Source organism: Urocampus carinirostris, chromosome 2 (assembly GCF_059441175.1).
Source record: "Urocampus carinirostris isolate Australia breed hairy pipefish chromosome 2, RoL_Ucar_1.0, whole genome shotgun sequence".
Lineage (NCBI taxonomy): Eukaryota > Metazoa > Chordata > Actinopteri > Syngnathiformes > Syngnathidae > Urocampus > Urocampus carinirostris.
In genome coordinates, this window is record NC_142350.1 from 49997978 (window position 1) to 50013847 (window position 15870).

General features: G+C 39.6%; 1 protein-coding gene across 3 annotated transcripts in view; it reads right to left on the bottom strand.

Annotated features, from left to right (window-relative positions):
• The window catches only part of ttyh1 (tweety family member 1), a 51636-nt gene extending 36365 nt beyond the window's left edge, over window positions 1–15271 (bottom strand). For 2 of the 3 annotated variants that reach the window (XM_088326951.1, XM_088326950.1), the window contains exons 1-3: window positions 14929–15271; window positions 7573–7727; window positions 4048–4277 (exon numbers count right to left, since the gene is read on the bottom strand). In XM_088326951.1, coding sequence (XP_088183077.1) covers window positions 4048–4277; window positions 7573–7707 — 365 coding nt within the window. In that variant the 5' untranslated portion in view covers window positions 7708–7727; window positions 14929–15271. The remainder of the gene's footprint in view (window positions 1–4047; window positions 4278–7572; window positions 7728–14928) is intronic. The other variant, XM_088326952.1, reaches the window with a different exon arrangement.
• Window positions 15272–15870: the final 599 nt, after the last annotated feature.

Sequence of the window (15870 nt, forward strand, 5' to 3'; positions counted from 1 at the left end):
CATGTGCTTTTTATCTTTAGTCACTGAGAAAAATTGAAATAAATAAAAGGTAAAAGAAAAAGACGTGACATAACCCCTTCAAAAAAAACCCCAACACTACATCAATGTTCAGGAATATTTTTGTTTTCTTTTAAAAAGGGAAAAATAAATTATAAAATAACCAAGGGGATATATATTTTATCTTGAGTTTACGGAGATAAATAAATATAACAAATAAAACTGCAATTTTCAACAAAATATCAGATAAAATAGTTGGGGTTATTTTGTAAGTTTTTATAATATTTTGATCTTACTGAATATTTGGAGGGTTTGGGGTTTTTTTATTGATAAAAGATTAAAAAACTAAATATGACACTTCGCCCTCCAAAACACTCAAACAAATGTACAGGGAAAAAAATATATATATAGGGAAAATAAATGATAAAATAAGGAGGAGGTTATAGCATAAAAAATATTTCCAGTTAAGGGAGAGGAATAAAGATAAAAAATAAGAATTTTTCAACAAAATATCAGATAAAATAGTTACCGTTTAAGTTATCATTATTATTTTTATCTAATGTTTTTTTTTAATGGATAAAAGATTAAAAAACTAAATATGACACGTCGCCCTCCGAAACACTAAACATCAATCACCTCCCTGCTCTGTCGCTGCACCCTGATCTGTTCCACCTGTCTGTTCTCGTTCATCACCAGCTGTTCTGAATTCCCTGCCAATCAAGCTCTGTATTTAAAGCCCTGCCTTACAGCCTACCTTTGTCAGATCACCTGCAAAGCCTACACCCGGGAGCTGTTTGTCTGCACTTCTGACTTCTCTTCTGCCCCGGTCTTCCAATACAAGACCTGCCATACCAACCTTGTTGCTCCGTTTCCTCTTCGTTCCATCTTTCAAGCCATCTCCCTTAAAGGTAGTCGGAAATCTCCACTTCAAGATTTCTCTTCACTCCAAGACCCTCTCCCGTTTCCCTCCATCCCTAAATAAATCTTCTTAACGTGACGCAATTGTGGTCCTCATCTGTCTGACCCGTGACCGGTAACAGATTACTATTTTTTTTTTCTTTTTATATAGAAATTATCTGCTTGTGAGTTAGTACAGGGAAATACATTTATCATAATATTAAGTATGAACACATATTCAAAGGATATCAAATATTTTCAAACGCCCTGACAATGTGCGCAACATAGTTTTTCAATGCAACTGTAATGTTTGTGAGTTATTAATAAAAACATTTGTTTTTATATGAAGGGGTAGTTTACATTTATTTCACATACCTTTCGATTACATTTATAACTTACATTAGGCCCTTTAAGGACAGCCATTACGCATATTTAGCCCTTGTTAAAAAGGAGTTTGACACCTCCGCACTACACAAGTTATATTTAGTGGTTAAATAAGACCCACTGTCTCTTTAAAGGTGTTGTTCAAATTTTGCTACGCAACTCCCTGCTTAGTCATAATAAACGCGTTTAGAAAAAACCTTTTCATCTTTTTGGGGTTTGGGCTGGAATGTATTTGAAACGGGTATTTTCTTACTTTTACCATTTTCATGCTATACTGACAATTAAAACTGCGAGGATGAGCATAGTCACTCTCTAACCTCCCCATAATGCCCCCTTTCCTGCATCCAAATATGTCGGGCTAAGCAAAGGGCTAAAAGTAAGATAAAAGCAGATAGGGATAGAAGAAAACGATTATAAAGGCTTTTTTTAACTCAGTGGTTCATTTTTACCACCTACCGTAATTTCTTGACTATAAGTCGCGGAAGATTATAGGTCGCACCAGAAAAAAAAATTCATAATTAGGAACAAAAAACATTTTTTGGGGACACTGTTTTTGATCAAATCCATCAACAAATGCATTTATGTCATCTTGAAAGGCAATTTAAAATCAAAATAAAATAGAGATCAACAGGCTGAATAAGTTTATGGTGTTGACCCTTGACATCACGTTGCCTTCCCTGGCAGAATGAGAGCCATGATGGACGGCAAGTAGTACCCTAGCGGACTGCACTTCAATGAGCATTTCACTACCTCAAGAACCAGGACAGAAGAATATTACCACGACTACAATATTTACAATGGTGATTTACTGTATATATGTGCATTGGTCAAAGCCAAACGGCAAGGTTCTAGGCCCGATTTGGAATTTTATCGTATCCGTTTTGATGAATACAGAAGACAGCAATGTTTAGCTGCAAATCAAATGGAGGGACTTGAACCCATCAAATTATTCCAGGATTTTCAGCGAACGTTTTTTACAAGGTACGTTCTGATGTATTTCCAAGCAACTTTATATAGGTCACAGCAAAGACTCAATATATTAAGTTGGCTAGTGCTAACTTGCTAATGTTAATGGATTACCTTTGCCATTTCTTACTACGTAAACGAGCTGCTTTCATTGCTATTCACAAGCAATTTAAAACAGTAATCGTCCAAATATCACGTATTGAAAACAGCTATGTGCTCCACCAGGAGGTAGAGCGATCGTTTTAGGATTAAGGGATCCCAGTTCGAATCCCGGCTTGTCCGTGTTACTTGTCGAAGTGTCCTTGGGTATGACACTTAACCCCCAATTACCCCCAATAAGCAGGTTAGGGCCTTACATGGCTGCACAGATCACGGCCGCTATTGGGAAATGTGAAGCACAATGTAAAGTGCTTTGGGAAGTCATTGACTTGAAAAGCGCTATATAAATGCAGATCATTTCATTTCAAATGCAGATCATTTCACAAATGAATCGGCAAATTATCAACGGATAAAACGGGAGACAAACGTCCAGTGGATCGTCATTTTGCCAAAAGACCTGATACGATGTTGTTTTTGTACGTTTGCACGAGGGGTACATTTCACGCCAGGGGTGCATTTGTCTTTACAACAAAGCGCAGCAAGGCAAACCAGCTACAAAGAACTGGTAAACATAATTTTATAAGCTTTTAGAACAGCATCATTGTATGGGGTTACTCTATTCACAATATAGCTGTACAGATCGTGTGGACTGAAGTCAGGGAGACTGAACGATTTGGTCAGATGTGTTAATATGTCAGGGGGAAGACCGTATGGGTCAGTGGCTAGCATTGTTCTAGCATGGTAAACATGCTAACAAGTTTACCACACTATCAGTTTCACTCCAAATCACTAAATCCAATCAAATCTTCATCTTCGGTGTCATTTTAACAACTCCCCTAACTCAGGAGGTAGATGACGATGCATCTTTTTCTCTTCCTAGTCACTTACGCCAGTCTCTTTTTCTTCTTTTTTTATCTTCTCCCTTTTTTACTCTCTATTTTACTCTATTTTCCTATTTCTTTCTGTCTCTTGCTAGCTCCTATATTTTATGTTGATAATATCTGTGTATTATTTTCCCTCATGTAGGTTTTAGATGAGGGGATGGTGTCATAATAGTCTGTAGTTTGCACTAGTCTTTGATCTGTGCAGCCGTTTGAGACTCGTTGTGCTTAAGGGCTATACAAATAAACATGACTTGACTTGACTCATCACCTCCGCTTTTTGCCAGACCCTTTTAAGTTTCACGCAAACTCCAAACTTTCTTGTTTTTCGGCAGCACATTTCACTACTTGCAGCTTGTAATCTGCAGAATATGATTTTTGTTTTGGGGCCATTTTTGTTCAGCCCCTTCTCAGATGTTTTTATGAATTACCGGCGATGTTGAAATTGTCAACACAAGCCTAGAGGGCCCTCTATTAATAATGTGTAATAATGTGTTAGAAATTTTATACATAAGGTTTACTGTGAAAATAACGTGAGATGATATAATAATGTGTTAATAATTTCACACATAAGTTGCACCAGAGTATAAGTCGCACCCCTGTCCAAACACGGTACTTAATAGAGAAAATATTCTACTTTTGACTTTTTGAGAACAACTTAAAAGACACACACCAAATTTAACCTTGGGAATGTAATTCAAACTGAGACCTGCCTTGATCAAGAATGGGAAGGAAACCCCGACTAAACAATACTCAAAGACTATCCCCAAATGTTACCACGGTAACAACGTTTTCTGATACAATACTCTTTTGGCTTCCTCACCAGCAGAGCGTGACGGACGCCACGGCAACCCAGGTGACGCAGCAGATGCCTCGGCCTTTTTTGCCGCTGTAGCCGTGACCCGTGCTGCAGTCTTCATCTTCCTCTTCCTCTTCTGATCCCTCGCCGCGGTCGCCACGGTGACAGCAGCAGTAGTGGATGAGGAAGGACAGAACCACCAACAGGGAGATAACCAGGGCCATGGCCGATAAACTGGATAAAACCAGCAGGGTCTGACAGAGGGGGATGGGTAAAAAGACAGCGATAAATGTTATTCTAGTTTTCAAATGAAAGAGTTAAAAATCTTGTCCTATAATGTGATACACGACCCTCATTAGCAGCAGGCAAAAGAGATTTATGGAAATCTAATGCAATGGAATTTAACACACTCCCCAATATAAGTAATATAACTAACTCCTTGTTGAATCATCATTATAAATAAATAACTTGCCCTTAAGTGTACATGTCAAAAACGTGAAAATTGTAAATATTCCCTTAAGTAAAAGGTTCAGTTGTACTTTAAATGTATTTTGACTACTCCCTAAAAATAATAACGATAATAATACTTGCATCGATTAAGGTATTTCATGTAATAATAATAATGATAATAATAGTAATAAAATATTACTTCAATAACATTTAATTATTGCAATTATATTATAATATATACACCATAACAACAACAGATAAAATATAAAAAATATATATTATTTCGACTATTATCCACTGTTTTACACCATTTATTGAAAATGCAGCTCATTGAGCAGAGTTATATTTTTCTGGCTTTTGCAGGTGATTTTGTCTTTAAAAACACCTGAATATATTGAGCTGCATTGCATTGTCTTTTATTAAAATTCAATACAATGGAAAAGTGGACCCCTTAACTATATTTTGACTGCGGCTTGTAACAAGGGTGAGGCAGTTGGTCCTCAAGTTAGACCAGTTGAGTTCCACTAGACTAAACTATAGACTTATTACAGGTGTAAGTGGATAAATGTTTTCAGTTATATTAGAAGAAAAACAGCAATTTTAGAGAGAAGCGTGTATTTCCCAGCAAAGTAGTTGGCTAAAACGCACCGCAAGCATTAAATATAATTCGATGTCAAGTGAGTCTCGCTCAGGTCCGGTCGGCTATCACACTGCCCCGAATGATGTCACTAAGCCATATCAGGCATCTGATCGGGCCTTGTGTCATAAAGTCAACATTACTGAAATGCATTTTTCTGCACACTTCTGCCCCCCCGTATTATCCTCTCATCCATCTGGCCGTCTGTCACTCCCACCCATTCCTCTGCATCCTTTCTGCTCTCTCTCTCTCTCTCTTTCTCTCTCTCTCTCTCTCTCTCTCTCTCCAGCTTTCCCCCTCTCGATTCTTTCAGTCTATCCGAAGCGGCTGAATCTCTATTAATAATCTGTGACCTACTTAAATACATTCAGTGCGACTCTCGCTCAGTGCCGCCGCTGGCTGACTCGCTGTGAGCCTCCCCCTGCCCCGGACTTCTCCTCGGCAACCTCCTTGCATTACTCATTCGTTCTCTTTGCTTTCTCAGTGCACTTAAAGTCGCTTTTGTCTTTGTGTTGGGCAGGATAATTTGCACACGGTTCTTTCTCTGTTGCTGTTTCTTTCTTTTTACTCTTCTCACCACAACCCACATCCTCCCTTTTGTGTCACAGCAGAGTCGTAAGCACGCAACTGTGATAGTTTGTTTAACTTTCGTTTTTGCAGGAAAATTAAACAAATCAAACCAGCAGAAATTGGGATTTTTGCGGACAAATTCATGCACACACTAGAGTTGATGAACATCAGTAACCTTTAACAGGAGCATTGAAATACAAATCCTAATAGTTTCCATGAATTCTTATATACTGTTTTATAACTAGTATGATATAGTTATAGCTAGGGTCACCAACAGGGTATATGTGAGCACTAGGTGGACCTCCTAATTACAGCTGAGTAGACCGCAGACTTCTGAAAATCGCTCACCAGTGATGAGTCGTGTGATTTTCAAGGAAATTCGATTTTGAAATGCATGAGAAATCATTGACATGATCAGTGTCGTTAAATATATGATCAATTCTTCAAAAATCGTTTTTTAAATTAGCCCATTATTCAGATACAGAATAAAATCACTCAGTGCCCTTATGCAAGGCAGATGTCTAGTGGTTGACTGAGTATATTATAACCTTTCCAATAATTACAACCTGGTAAAAACAAAATAATAACACGGTACCAACATGGTCAAAACATGATAAGCTACTTTTGAAATACATATTAAACTTTGCGCTATTCAGTGACAAAAATTAGTGCTAACTGGTGATGTACTGTATAGTGTTTTTACAAAATTCAATACTATTTTGGTTTTAAAAGTACTGTGGACCACATTTGACTATTATGTAACGTGAAATAATTCATTCTGCGTTTCCTTCTATTTTGTATGGCAAACATATTAAAAAAATGCTGAGTAGATTGCAATTGTGGCATTATTCAATCTCTACTAAGGATAAAGAATATATGCTTGTGAGGAAATAAATTGTCTCTGTGTGTTTGTATTTACACATCCATTGCTTGTTTTGTTGTGACCTTCTGCATTTTTTGTTCCTGGCAAATTAGTGAAGTTGTATCCAGTCTAAACGATTTCACTCTCCTCGTTTGATTTTTAGTTTCATGGTAATTCTAAACTGAAGTGGCAATAAAGCTACTTTTTTAAAACCTTTCACTATTTGAAAATTGAATGCTTTACATGGAAAGTTTATATGAAAAACAACAATAAATATATAGACAAAATCCAGGGCCAAAAGTCCTTGCCGCAATTTTATTGCTTTTCCATGTTCAAATCATCTGATCCATCATAAAAAATTGGGAATGTGCATGTACTAATACCATGTATCAGTGCAGATAACAGTCTTTTTAGGGTATCTGTGGGCGATACCAGTATCAACTTACTTCTAGTATTTATCAATTCTAAGGAATAAATTATTTGCTGGAATTTTAATGTCTGTCATACAAAATTGTAGTTGTTTTTTTTAAAAGAGAATATCTATTATGTATTAAGAATACCAGTATGTGGTATTGGTAGGAGTGACTACTTGTAATCTACTCCCGTACGACCACAGTCAGCAGATGCAAATTTTTTTCCACAGCAAGTACTAATTTTTCCAGCTTTTTCTTTTAAATTCAATATCTGACACTTCAGCACATAGCAGCCCTGCAACACCAGTCGGTACAGCAATCTAAAATATACTCATAAACCATATAGCGCCATTGTAACAGATTTACGACCGGTTGTTTGGAACCAATCCCGATCGTAAGTCCGGTGTTACTTGTACTCAAGATTTGGGTATCAGTATTATTCTGAAAAAAAGTCATCTTGTACATCTCTAATAAAAACAATAAAACTCCATCATAAAGATCGAGCACATAGGCTTACTATTATGTAATAGATCTATAATGGATTCATGAAGGAGCACAATGTGACATCAATTATATGACATCACAACAAAAGCATAGTGGCAAGTGTATGTGGGTACCTGCTGGTACTCCCAGCTGTCAGGGGCAAAGAGGTTGTCCCTCATCTGCATGCTGAGGTCCAGCCGAGGGAGAGCGTGACACATCCGCACCCATAGCGAAGGGGTATAACTGGGCACCGTCGCCATGGTAGCCATCTCTGGATCCACCGCTTCACCTTGGGGAAGAGAGAGAGGTGTCCGGGTCAACAACCAGCTAGAAGACGAGCTTAAGGTCATCCCGAGGACACCAACGAGCCAGGAGGATGGCGAGGTCAGGGGAAAGATTTTATGGCAGGCTCCACACCAGTGTCGATAATTTAAGTGTGCCATCATCTGAGAGATCCCAGGGTTATATTTAGACCTTAGTTGGAAGAAATTTGTGGAGGAGACTCAGCGGGTAGAACATAAACACCTACGTCAAGAATTAAATAATTATCACATGGTAACAATGATTGTATGAATTTGCCAGTCTATCGTTCATAAGCATTAAGGTCATTAGACTTTGTTAAAGGTAACCTTACGGACTATAATGCCCATTTTTCTGCTAATCCTTTTGATAGCAGACAGATGAGTTCAACTTTAGATATAACCGACTTTAGTAGAGTTCAATTGTGTAATTCTACTGAGAAGATCAAGCACAAAGGAATATCCATTTTAACAGGATTACTTGCATTTTAAATTGGATTCTTGGATATAGGATGAAACTACTTTTTATCTTATATAAAGCTTCTTTGTACCATGAATTTTCATCCAGAACAAGAGAGTTTACTGTGATAGCTGTTCAATGATAGTGTGATGTTAGGACAAATAAGGCTGATGAAAGGAGCTTTATCTGTTGATTATAGACATGATTAATAACAATAATAAAACACAATTCCCAGAATCCTTCTTGTTTTGTTTTTTTGAACAATACTAATACTAATGTCATGCGGTCCTTAAAAACCAATATCCTCATCAAGGTTTCACAATACAATTTGAATTATTTATTTTATATTTTTCCAAGAATTTTGTCATGTGAGATTCCTAACAGTGATGGGCCGTGAGGGCCTGCAAGGACTTCTTTGCTGGCCTAAATTTAGCCACAAATTATAGTAAACTTTCCAGGTGTATGCTTTCATATGCAAGCATTAAACCAATCACATTTCAAGATTACTTGTTGCTAAGCTCAGAAATATACCTACAGGCCTGCAATAATTTATGTGCAGTTGTCCCCACAGCATAACATAGCTAGATAGATAGATAGATAGATACTTTATTCATCCCCTAAGGGAAATTATGTGACTGAATATTTGAGAATATGCTATCAGCCAATTTATGTCCTATCTCCTGAATAATATTTTTCATCTGATCAGCTACACCCTCAGAAATGTCACTCGTGCTCTGATTAAACATGTTTCGAATATGTAAATGAGTCAAAATCACAAAATAAATCAGTAGCCTGAGTAACACGTCACTGTATAGCAATTTTAAATACTGTGAGCTGATGACTTCATGAAACGATGTGGCAGGTAGGACAGTCCTCGGTTCGGAGAGTTTGAATGAAGTCACGGGTCACGGCACCAATGTAACCGCGTTGTACGTGTCCCACCAAAGATCCACATTCACGCTGGACTGGATGATGAGGTTTTTATTATTACAGTTCTGCAAATGGATGAGTCACAACATTAGCTTTTTCTGCTGGGTTTGATCTCTTTGATCTCTTTGTAGTACTCTGGTAAAACTGACAACAAACCCCGCCTCCTGGTCACATGTTAGAAGCCAAAACCAAACCCCACTGTCGGTTCAACTAAATAATTTGGTTCAAATGTGGATTCTGGAAGGCCCACAGAAACATTACCACGTTCACACACATAGAGGACGGTAATTCACCAAAACAATTTCGCTGTTAACCCACTGCACAAGCAAACACGGTATATCGTGTTTATTTGACAGCATTTTTTAACCACCAATGGCTGAAGGGGGAAATAAATTGATTTGGTTGCAAATATACTGTCATAGCCATTTTCAAGACAGACCTTTTAAGAATAGCTGGACATCGTTAAAAAAATCGCAACAGGGAAAATATTTTATCCGCCACTTTCAGCCCACGAACAACAAGTGGTACATCAAACAAAGGGAACTATGTGGAGCTTCTTTCCCTTATTCCTGAGAGAGAAATAGATTGACATTACCATCTGTCTACCAGTCCTGAGGTGATGGGGGAAGATCTCAGAAGATAAATTTGGAAATTAAGCACCGTTTGTCTGGGTTATGGTAGATAAGACAACAGAGGCGAGTAACTGGTGTTGCATTACGTCGCGGATGCAGGTGTCCAGGAGCGCTTTGTCTGATTTGAAAATATTACTAGTGAGAAGTGAGGCGATGACATTGCAGGTCTTACCCGATTTTGGGTGAAAATTAATATCTGGGTAAGGTTGAGGCACACTGTTATGACGGTGCAGCTGTTATGTCTTTTGGATTAAATGACGTGCAGGCTAAAGTTGAGGCGAGCGCATAGTTGGTTTTCTGAGTTTTGTTTTTTGCTTCACGCATTTAATGGCATTTTAAACACAAACATTTTAAAGTCCACAAAACACAATCCCCGGAAAAAAATGAGCCTCCTTGTTCGTGAACGACACAAAATCATTCAGACTGGAGTGAATACCCAAGAGTAAAATTCACGGCACGCCACTGGATTCTAATATTGTTTACGCATCACAAGCTTTTAAATATTCAAGGGATTTTAGTCCTGATGACATCAATTAGTCTCTCTAGCTATAATTTTAAAAGGACTCTAGGACAATACCCAACTGCATCTTCCTTAACTGCTCATGTTGATCATCTTTAGACCACAAATGAGCTGAGACAGCAGCTAGTAGCTACTCGTAAGTGGTGCTCTCCATTATCCCTCGCTTGTATTGCAATTGATCACTTGCAATTGCAATTTGAATAATTGATTAATATGCCCACCAACAACAACAACAACCAATTTAATAGTCTTAGTGATTCTTGTACTGTAGATGTGAGGGATATAAAAAGTTGACACCCCCCCATCCATCCATTATCTGCACCGCTTATCCTCAGTAGGGTCGCGGGGGAGCTGGAGCCCATCCCAGCTCTCTTCGGGCAGTGGGCAGGGGACACCCTGAACTGGTTGCCAGCCAGTCACAGAGTACACAAAGACAGACAACTCACTCACTTAATCACACTTAAGGACAATTTGTATCTGCCAATAAACCTGAAATGCATGTTTTTGGAATGTGTGAGGAAACCAGAGTGCCCGGAGGAAACCCACGCAAGCACGGAGAGAACATGCAAACTCCACACGGGAAGGTTTGATCTCATCTCAGAACTGTGCTGCACACGCACCAACCACTGCACTGCAATGCTGCCCGGCAACCCCCCAATTTAAAGTAATTCTATTGAAGCACTAGAAATCTAGACCAGAGCCATTTCAAAAATGTTTTCACATATGAATCAATGCATCTTATTGATAGGTGATATGAAAATGAGCAACAGTATTCCCTTAATTTTCATGGTTAATCCATTCCATAAACCCCTGGAATGTCCACAAAGTAAGACCATCTGTATTATAACATAATACAATCTGTTTACTTGTGTACAAGAGTTTCATTTCCTTTATACTGCAAAGCATTGTGGGACTTGTAGAAGAGACATATGATTGCAAACTACGGTTTCCACGTTAAAAAGCCTCAAGTGGAAAGGTTGATTTCTCTGGGACACTTTTTTTTGTACCCCCATGGTGAAAATGTCGCAGTTGTGTCCACATAAAGTTAATGTAACCATTGTATCCATCCATATATTAGTGCAAGTCCAGTCTGGACACATCAATGGAGCAGACATTTGGAGCAAGTAACAAACAAGCACAGGACTTCTGTTGATTTTGGTGAGGGACATGAATGAAACTGTCCTTTATATAATGTGTTAAGTTTAATGCAACAAGAAAGTCATTTTGCACGATGACACTGGTCGTACTAGCCCCGCCCTGCTGTTCAGTTTTCTTGTTCTCGCAAATGGGATATATCCTGGGTAACTTGATTGTCACTACTGTGGAAAACGTTTGAATCAAATTGCCCCAATCAGTGCCCAGGAAACAGAAGGCAGTTGTCCGGATGGTTTGTGCGTAAATGTGCTGGTAAAAAGACCCTACAATTCCACAGAGTACATATTTATCCATTACAGGAAAAAATTAATAAACAGATTCACCAAGGATATAAAAGTCGAACTTCAAAAAGGCGCGGGAAGACTGCATTGACATTGTCTACATACATTACCATGCACACCCTCCAGCGAGTCATACTTACATACCCAATACTTTCCAGTGTGAACCTAGTGATACTAAAATTAAAGTCCAAATGATGTACTTAGTCTGTAAAACTTTATGCAAGAATGTGGTGCATGAAAAACAATCAACAAATTAGCTGCAAACTAGTACTAAAAAGATGACAGCTTTTGTTTTGTTTTTTTTGCAGACAGTATGCCATATGGACCAGTATGACTTATATAGTGGGCTATACTGCGTCTTTTAAGGAGGCTACGTAAAATGTAATAAAAGGGGAAGAAAATGATTTCATGCACACAGCGCACACCAGCAGAAGATGTCGTTGACTCTTTCTGCCAACTGTTTAGCGTTTTCTGTCTTTAAAGCCGCCCAAGTGGGCTAGAAAGTAGGGTAAATACAAAAGGCAAATCCGGTTAACCAAAACACACACTGGGATCCTATGAAGGGGGGGGGGGTGAACCGGGACTGAGCCACAGCCTGCTAGGCGTCTGATACGAGTGTTACAGACTATGAAAAGGCACGTTTTATGACAAGACAGAGCTCCAATGATGTTTGTATACAAAGCACGCTTGCAACTTCTAACTAAATGTTTGACCGAAGCGTTTAATATGCCTATTATCCATTTGACACAACAGTCGATATTCAAAACGGAGAACTCTTTTCATTCTTCCTGCTGATTCACACAGCATGTCCTTGTGTCGAATGTCATCTTAGATAAATGTTTAGATTTGGCCAAATGCTATGGCCAAACAATTTCTTCATTCATATTGTATGATGAGTTTTAAAGGCTCGCTCACAGGCCAGCGCTGAGAATATCTCAAAAAGGCTGTTGGTCCTAATGGTTCCGGCAACCCAACTGTTACCAACACTCCATTTTGCTTTTTAAAATGAGAGGCAAGAAATAATTTTCACAAATGAGGTGTAACTTTTGTTCTAGAGGCCAGAAGGGAGAGTTCAGTCAAAGCTAGTCAAACTTACTTTTTTTTACATTCGCAATAAGAAAAATAAGAAAAGTCAAGATATATAGGCAATTATTTACAAGGTAGTGCTTGGAAACTGGCCTAAGTTGTAATGGCATCAGAACAATAGTTCAATTAAAATAAGCCAATTATATAAGACAGAACGAAATAATACCAGTTGAGGGTGTCCCCTGCCCACTGCCCGGAGATGGCTGGGATGGGCTCCAGCCCCCCCCCCGCGACCCTAACGAGGATAAGCGGTACGGCTGATGACATGACAGAACGAAATAATATATGAATACACATTTTTCTATATATGGCAAGATATATACATTTGTGACAGTCTTGTGTAATTCTTTAGGGTGGCGATGGCTCTGGGGAAGAAACTGTCCCTGAGTCTTTCTTGCAAGGGACTTGCAATGTCTGCCAGAGGTCAAAGAGGTGGTTGCCAGGATGAAAAAATGGTGTAAGCTCTGCTGTGGTAGCGTGAGCCAGCAATGTTCCCCAGAAAGGGCAGAGAGCAGCCAATGATTTTCAGGGCAGTGTTGACGATGTTCAGTAAGGTACTTCAGCAGCTTCCACCTAACTGTAAAATGATGTCCCTTTTTCAATGTACTCATTGGTTTTCCAGGTGAAAAGAGCAGTACATCCTGGACTGTTCGCAACCCAATACCTCGGCTAAGATGCTGTTCACTTAGGTTCCCTATGGTGTGGTGGCTCACTCGCTGGACTTCAAACCGAGTAAATCAGCGTGGGTTGAGTTTCCACTCAGTCGGAAATATGGCATAAGTAAATGTGGTGATTCATTGACCATCAGTCAAGGATATTGACTCAGAACAAGATAAGTACAACAGAAAACAGGAGGATGGAATTTTTGACACTAATTAGACCAGGCTGTATATTCAAATGTCTATTGGGCCATAAGTGACGAGGTCTTAAACTCAAACGATTTAATGTATTTTGCATTGATTGATGACCAGAAGGGTAATGACATTCGTATAAACTAACACACTTCGTAACTGGTAACACACACTAGAGAAATAAATGTTTTGAGGATTAAAGGAATGGGTGAATAACCAAAGAAAAGACTAGATGAAAATGCCTGAATAAGCATTTCTGGTGATGATGACCACTAGCAAGATTGTACACAGATAGGGCAGGTGAATAACTCAAACAAAAATCATGTTTTCTGCATCTGGGAAAATTATTAGGCCAATTCAATAAGGTTGAGATAGAAGAGGCGGGTTTACCCTTGTCACACACAAACTGTATCAATTTGACGCAAGGTCCCCTGTCAGCTTGTTATCTTTCCTATTGCATAAGTGAAGGTGAATAAATGCAATTTGGAGCTCTCTCACTGACAGATAGTGCCGGCCTAAAGAAATGTGAAAGCACAAATCCACAATTGGACATTCGGAGAGCCCTAATGGCGTCTTGTAGGGGGCATTTTGTGAGGTAGCTAATGAGGACAGGGGAATGCAACAAGGGGGACGGATTTTTAAAAAATGAGCTGTGCTCCCGATGATTTTTTCCCCCCGTATTATTATCCAAACACTCGACTACAAATTTGCGTTGACTGAAAAAAAAAAAAAAAGTGCGCTCAACAACAACCCCTAACAGCCGGCATTTACGGGGGGGCATTAAAAGCTTATGACACATGTCGTCAGCTGGGGGGAAATTCATTAACATCTTGTGTTTCCGCGCTTCTTCTGGTACGCAAAGCCGCTTTGGCATCTGAATACCTCCACATCCATTTGAGTCGACGTTCATCGGCGTGATTACGTCCACTCCTGACAGCGCACGCTCTTCTCTAAAAGTGAGTGCATCTGACCGAAGGTAAGTGAGTGTAGTCAGTAAATCAGTGCAAATCAGTGCAATGTACGACACGGCAAGTTGACACAAAAAATTGTCACCACCTCCCACCCAAAAAAAAGAGTGCACGCAATGAAAGCATGAGCATGAATGCAGCATTTACTGCATCTCATTCCAGGGATAAAAGGAGCGATGAATTCAAAGTGACAGGTGCAGGATATGCATGATAGTGAATGCTCAATCTTACAACAGATTTCCAATTCATAGCATACATGAAAAGCCACCCAACAAAAAGAGCGACGGCAAGATTGATTATTTTCTTACCTCTGACGGATGTGTTGAAAAGCTCCCCTTTCGTGTTCTGCCACTTCTTACCGCCCCTCTTGAAATATTTACACACTCAAAGTATATTGCCAGCAATCAACGCCTGATGCTCTTGCAAAAACATCCTGCTGAGATTAAGAAAAAAAAAAAAGCTCGGGGACATGCCAAAAAATAAGTCAAAATGTGGCAGACGGAATGGAAGACGGAGTGTGCGGAGAGGAAGAACGAGTAATTCACTGTTGAAATATTAAACGGCCGATAATTGTATGCTTGTCGGGTGACAGTGGAGAGCCGCTCGTGTTGATGGATGGGAGAGCTCTCAGTGAGGGCGAGCGAGCGGGGGATCAAGTGAGGAGGAGAGAGAGAGAGCAGGAGCGAGGGGGAAAATAGGGATTAAGATTGAGGAGACACCCCTCAGAGACTCTTTATTGTTTCATTGTTGCCCTCCGTATAATAAATCCCAGTACAATAACACCCGATGATAATTAATCTGTTAACGGGGATTTAACGGTATGGGGTCAGGTTGGTGTGGTTTGGGGGGGGGGGGGGGGGGGCTGCTTTACATTCATTCCCCCGGCCCCATATCAATTGACCAATCTCCATCCGAAACATTGGAATGAACCTTGACCAGATTACAGCAGGAACAGCGCAGGACAATTTTAGCAATCCCCTCACACAAATGCAAAGCACTGCTATCCTGGCCAAGAAGGAGAGCTAATGTACTCAAGAAATGTACATTAAATGAGTGTAAGTGGCAGCTAAGCACTCTGGTGAATGCATGGGAGGGGTGTGATGTGGAAAAAACCGGGAGGAGCATGGTCGGTAGGGGTTGAGGAGAGGGGAGTGTGAGAATCCTAGGGAGTGATGCTGAGAGGCGATGGAGTGAACAATGAAAGCAGTTTGGCAGGGGAGGCAGCACAGGAGTGACAAGAAGGAGAACAC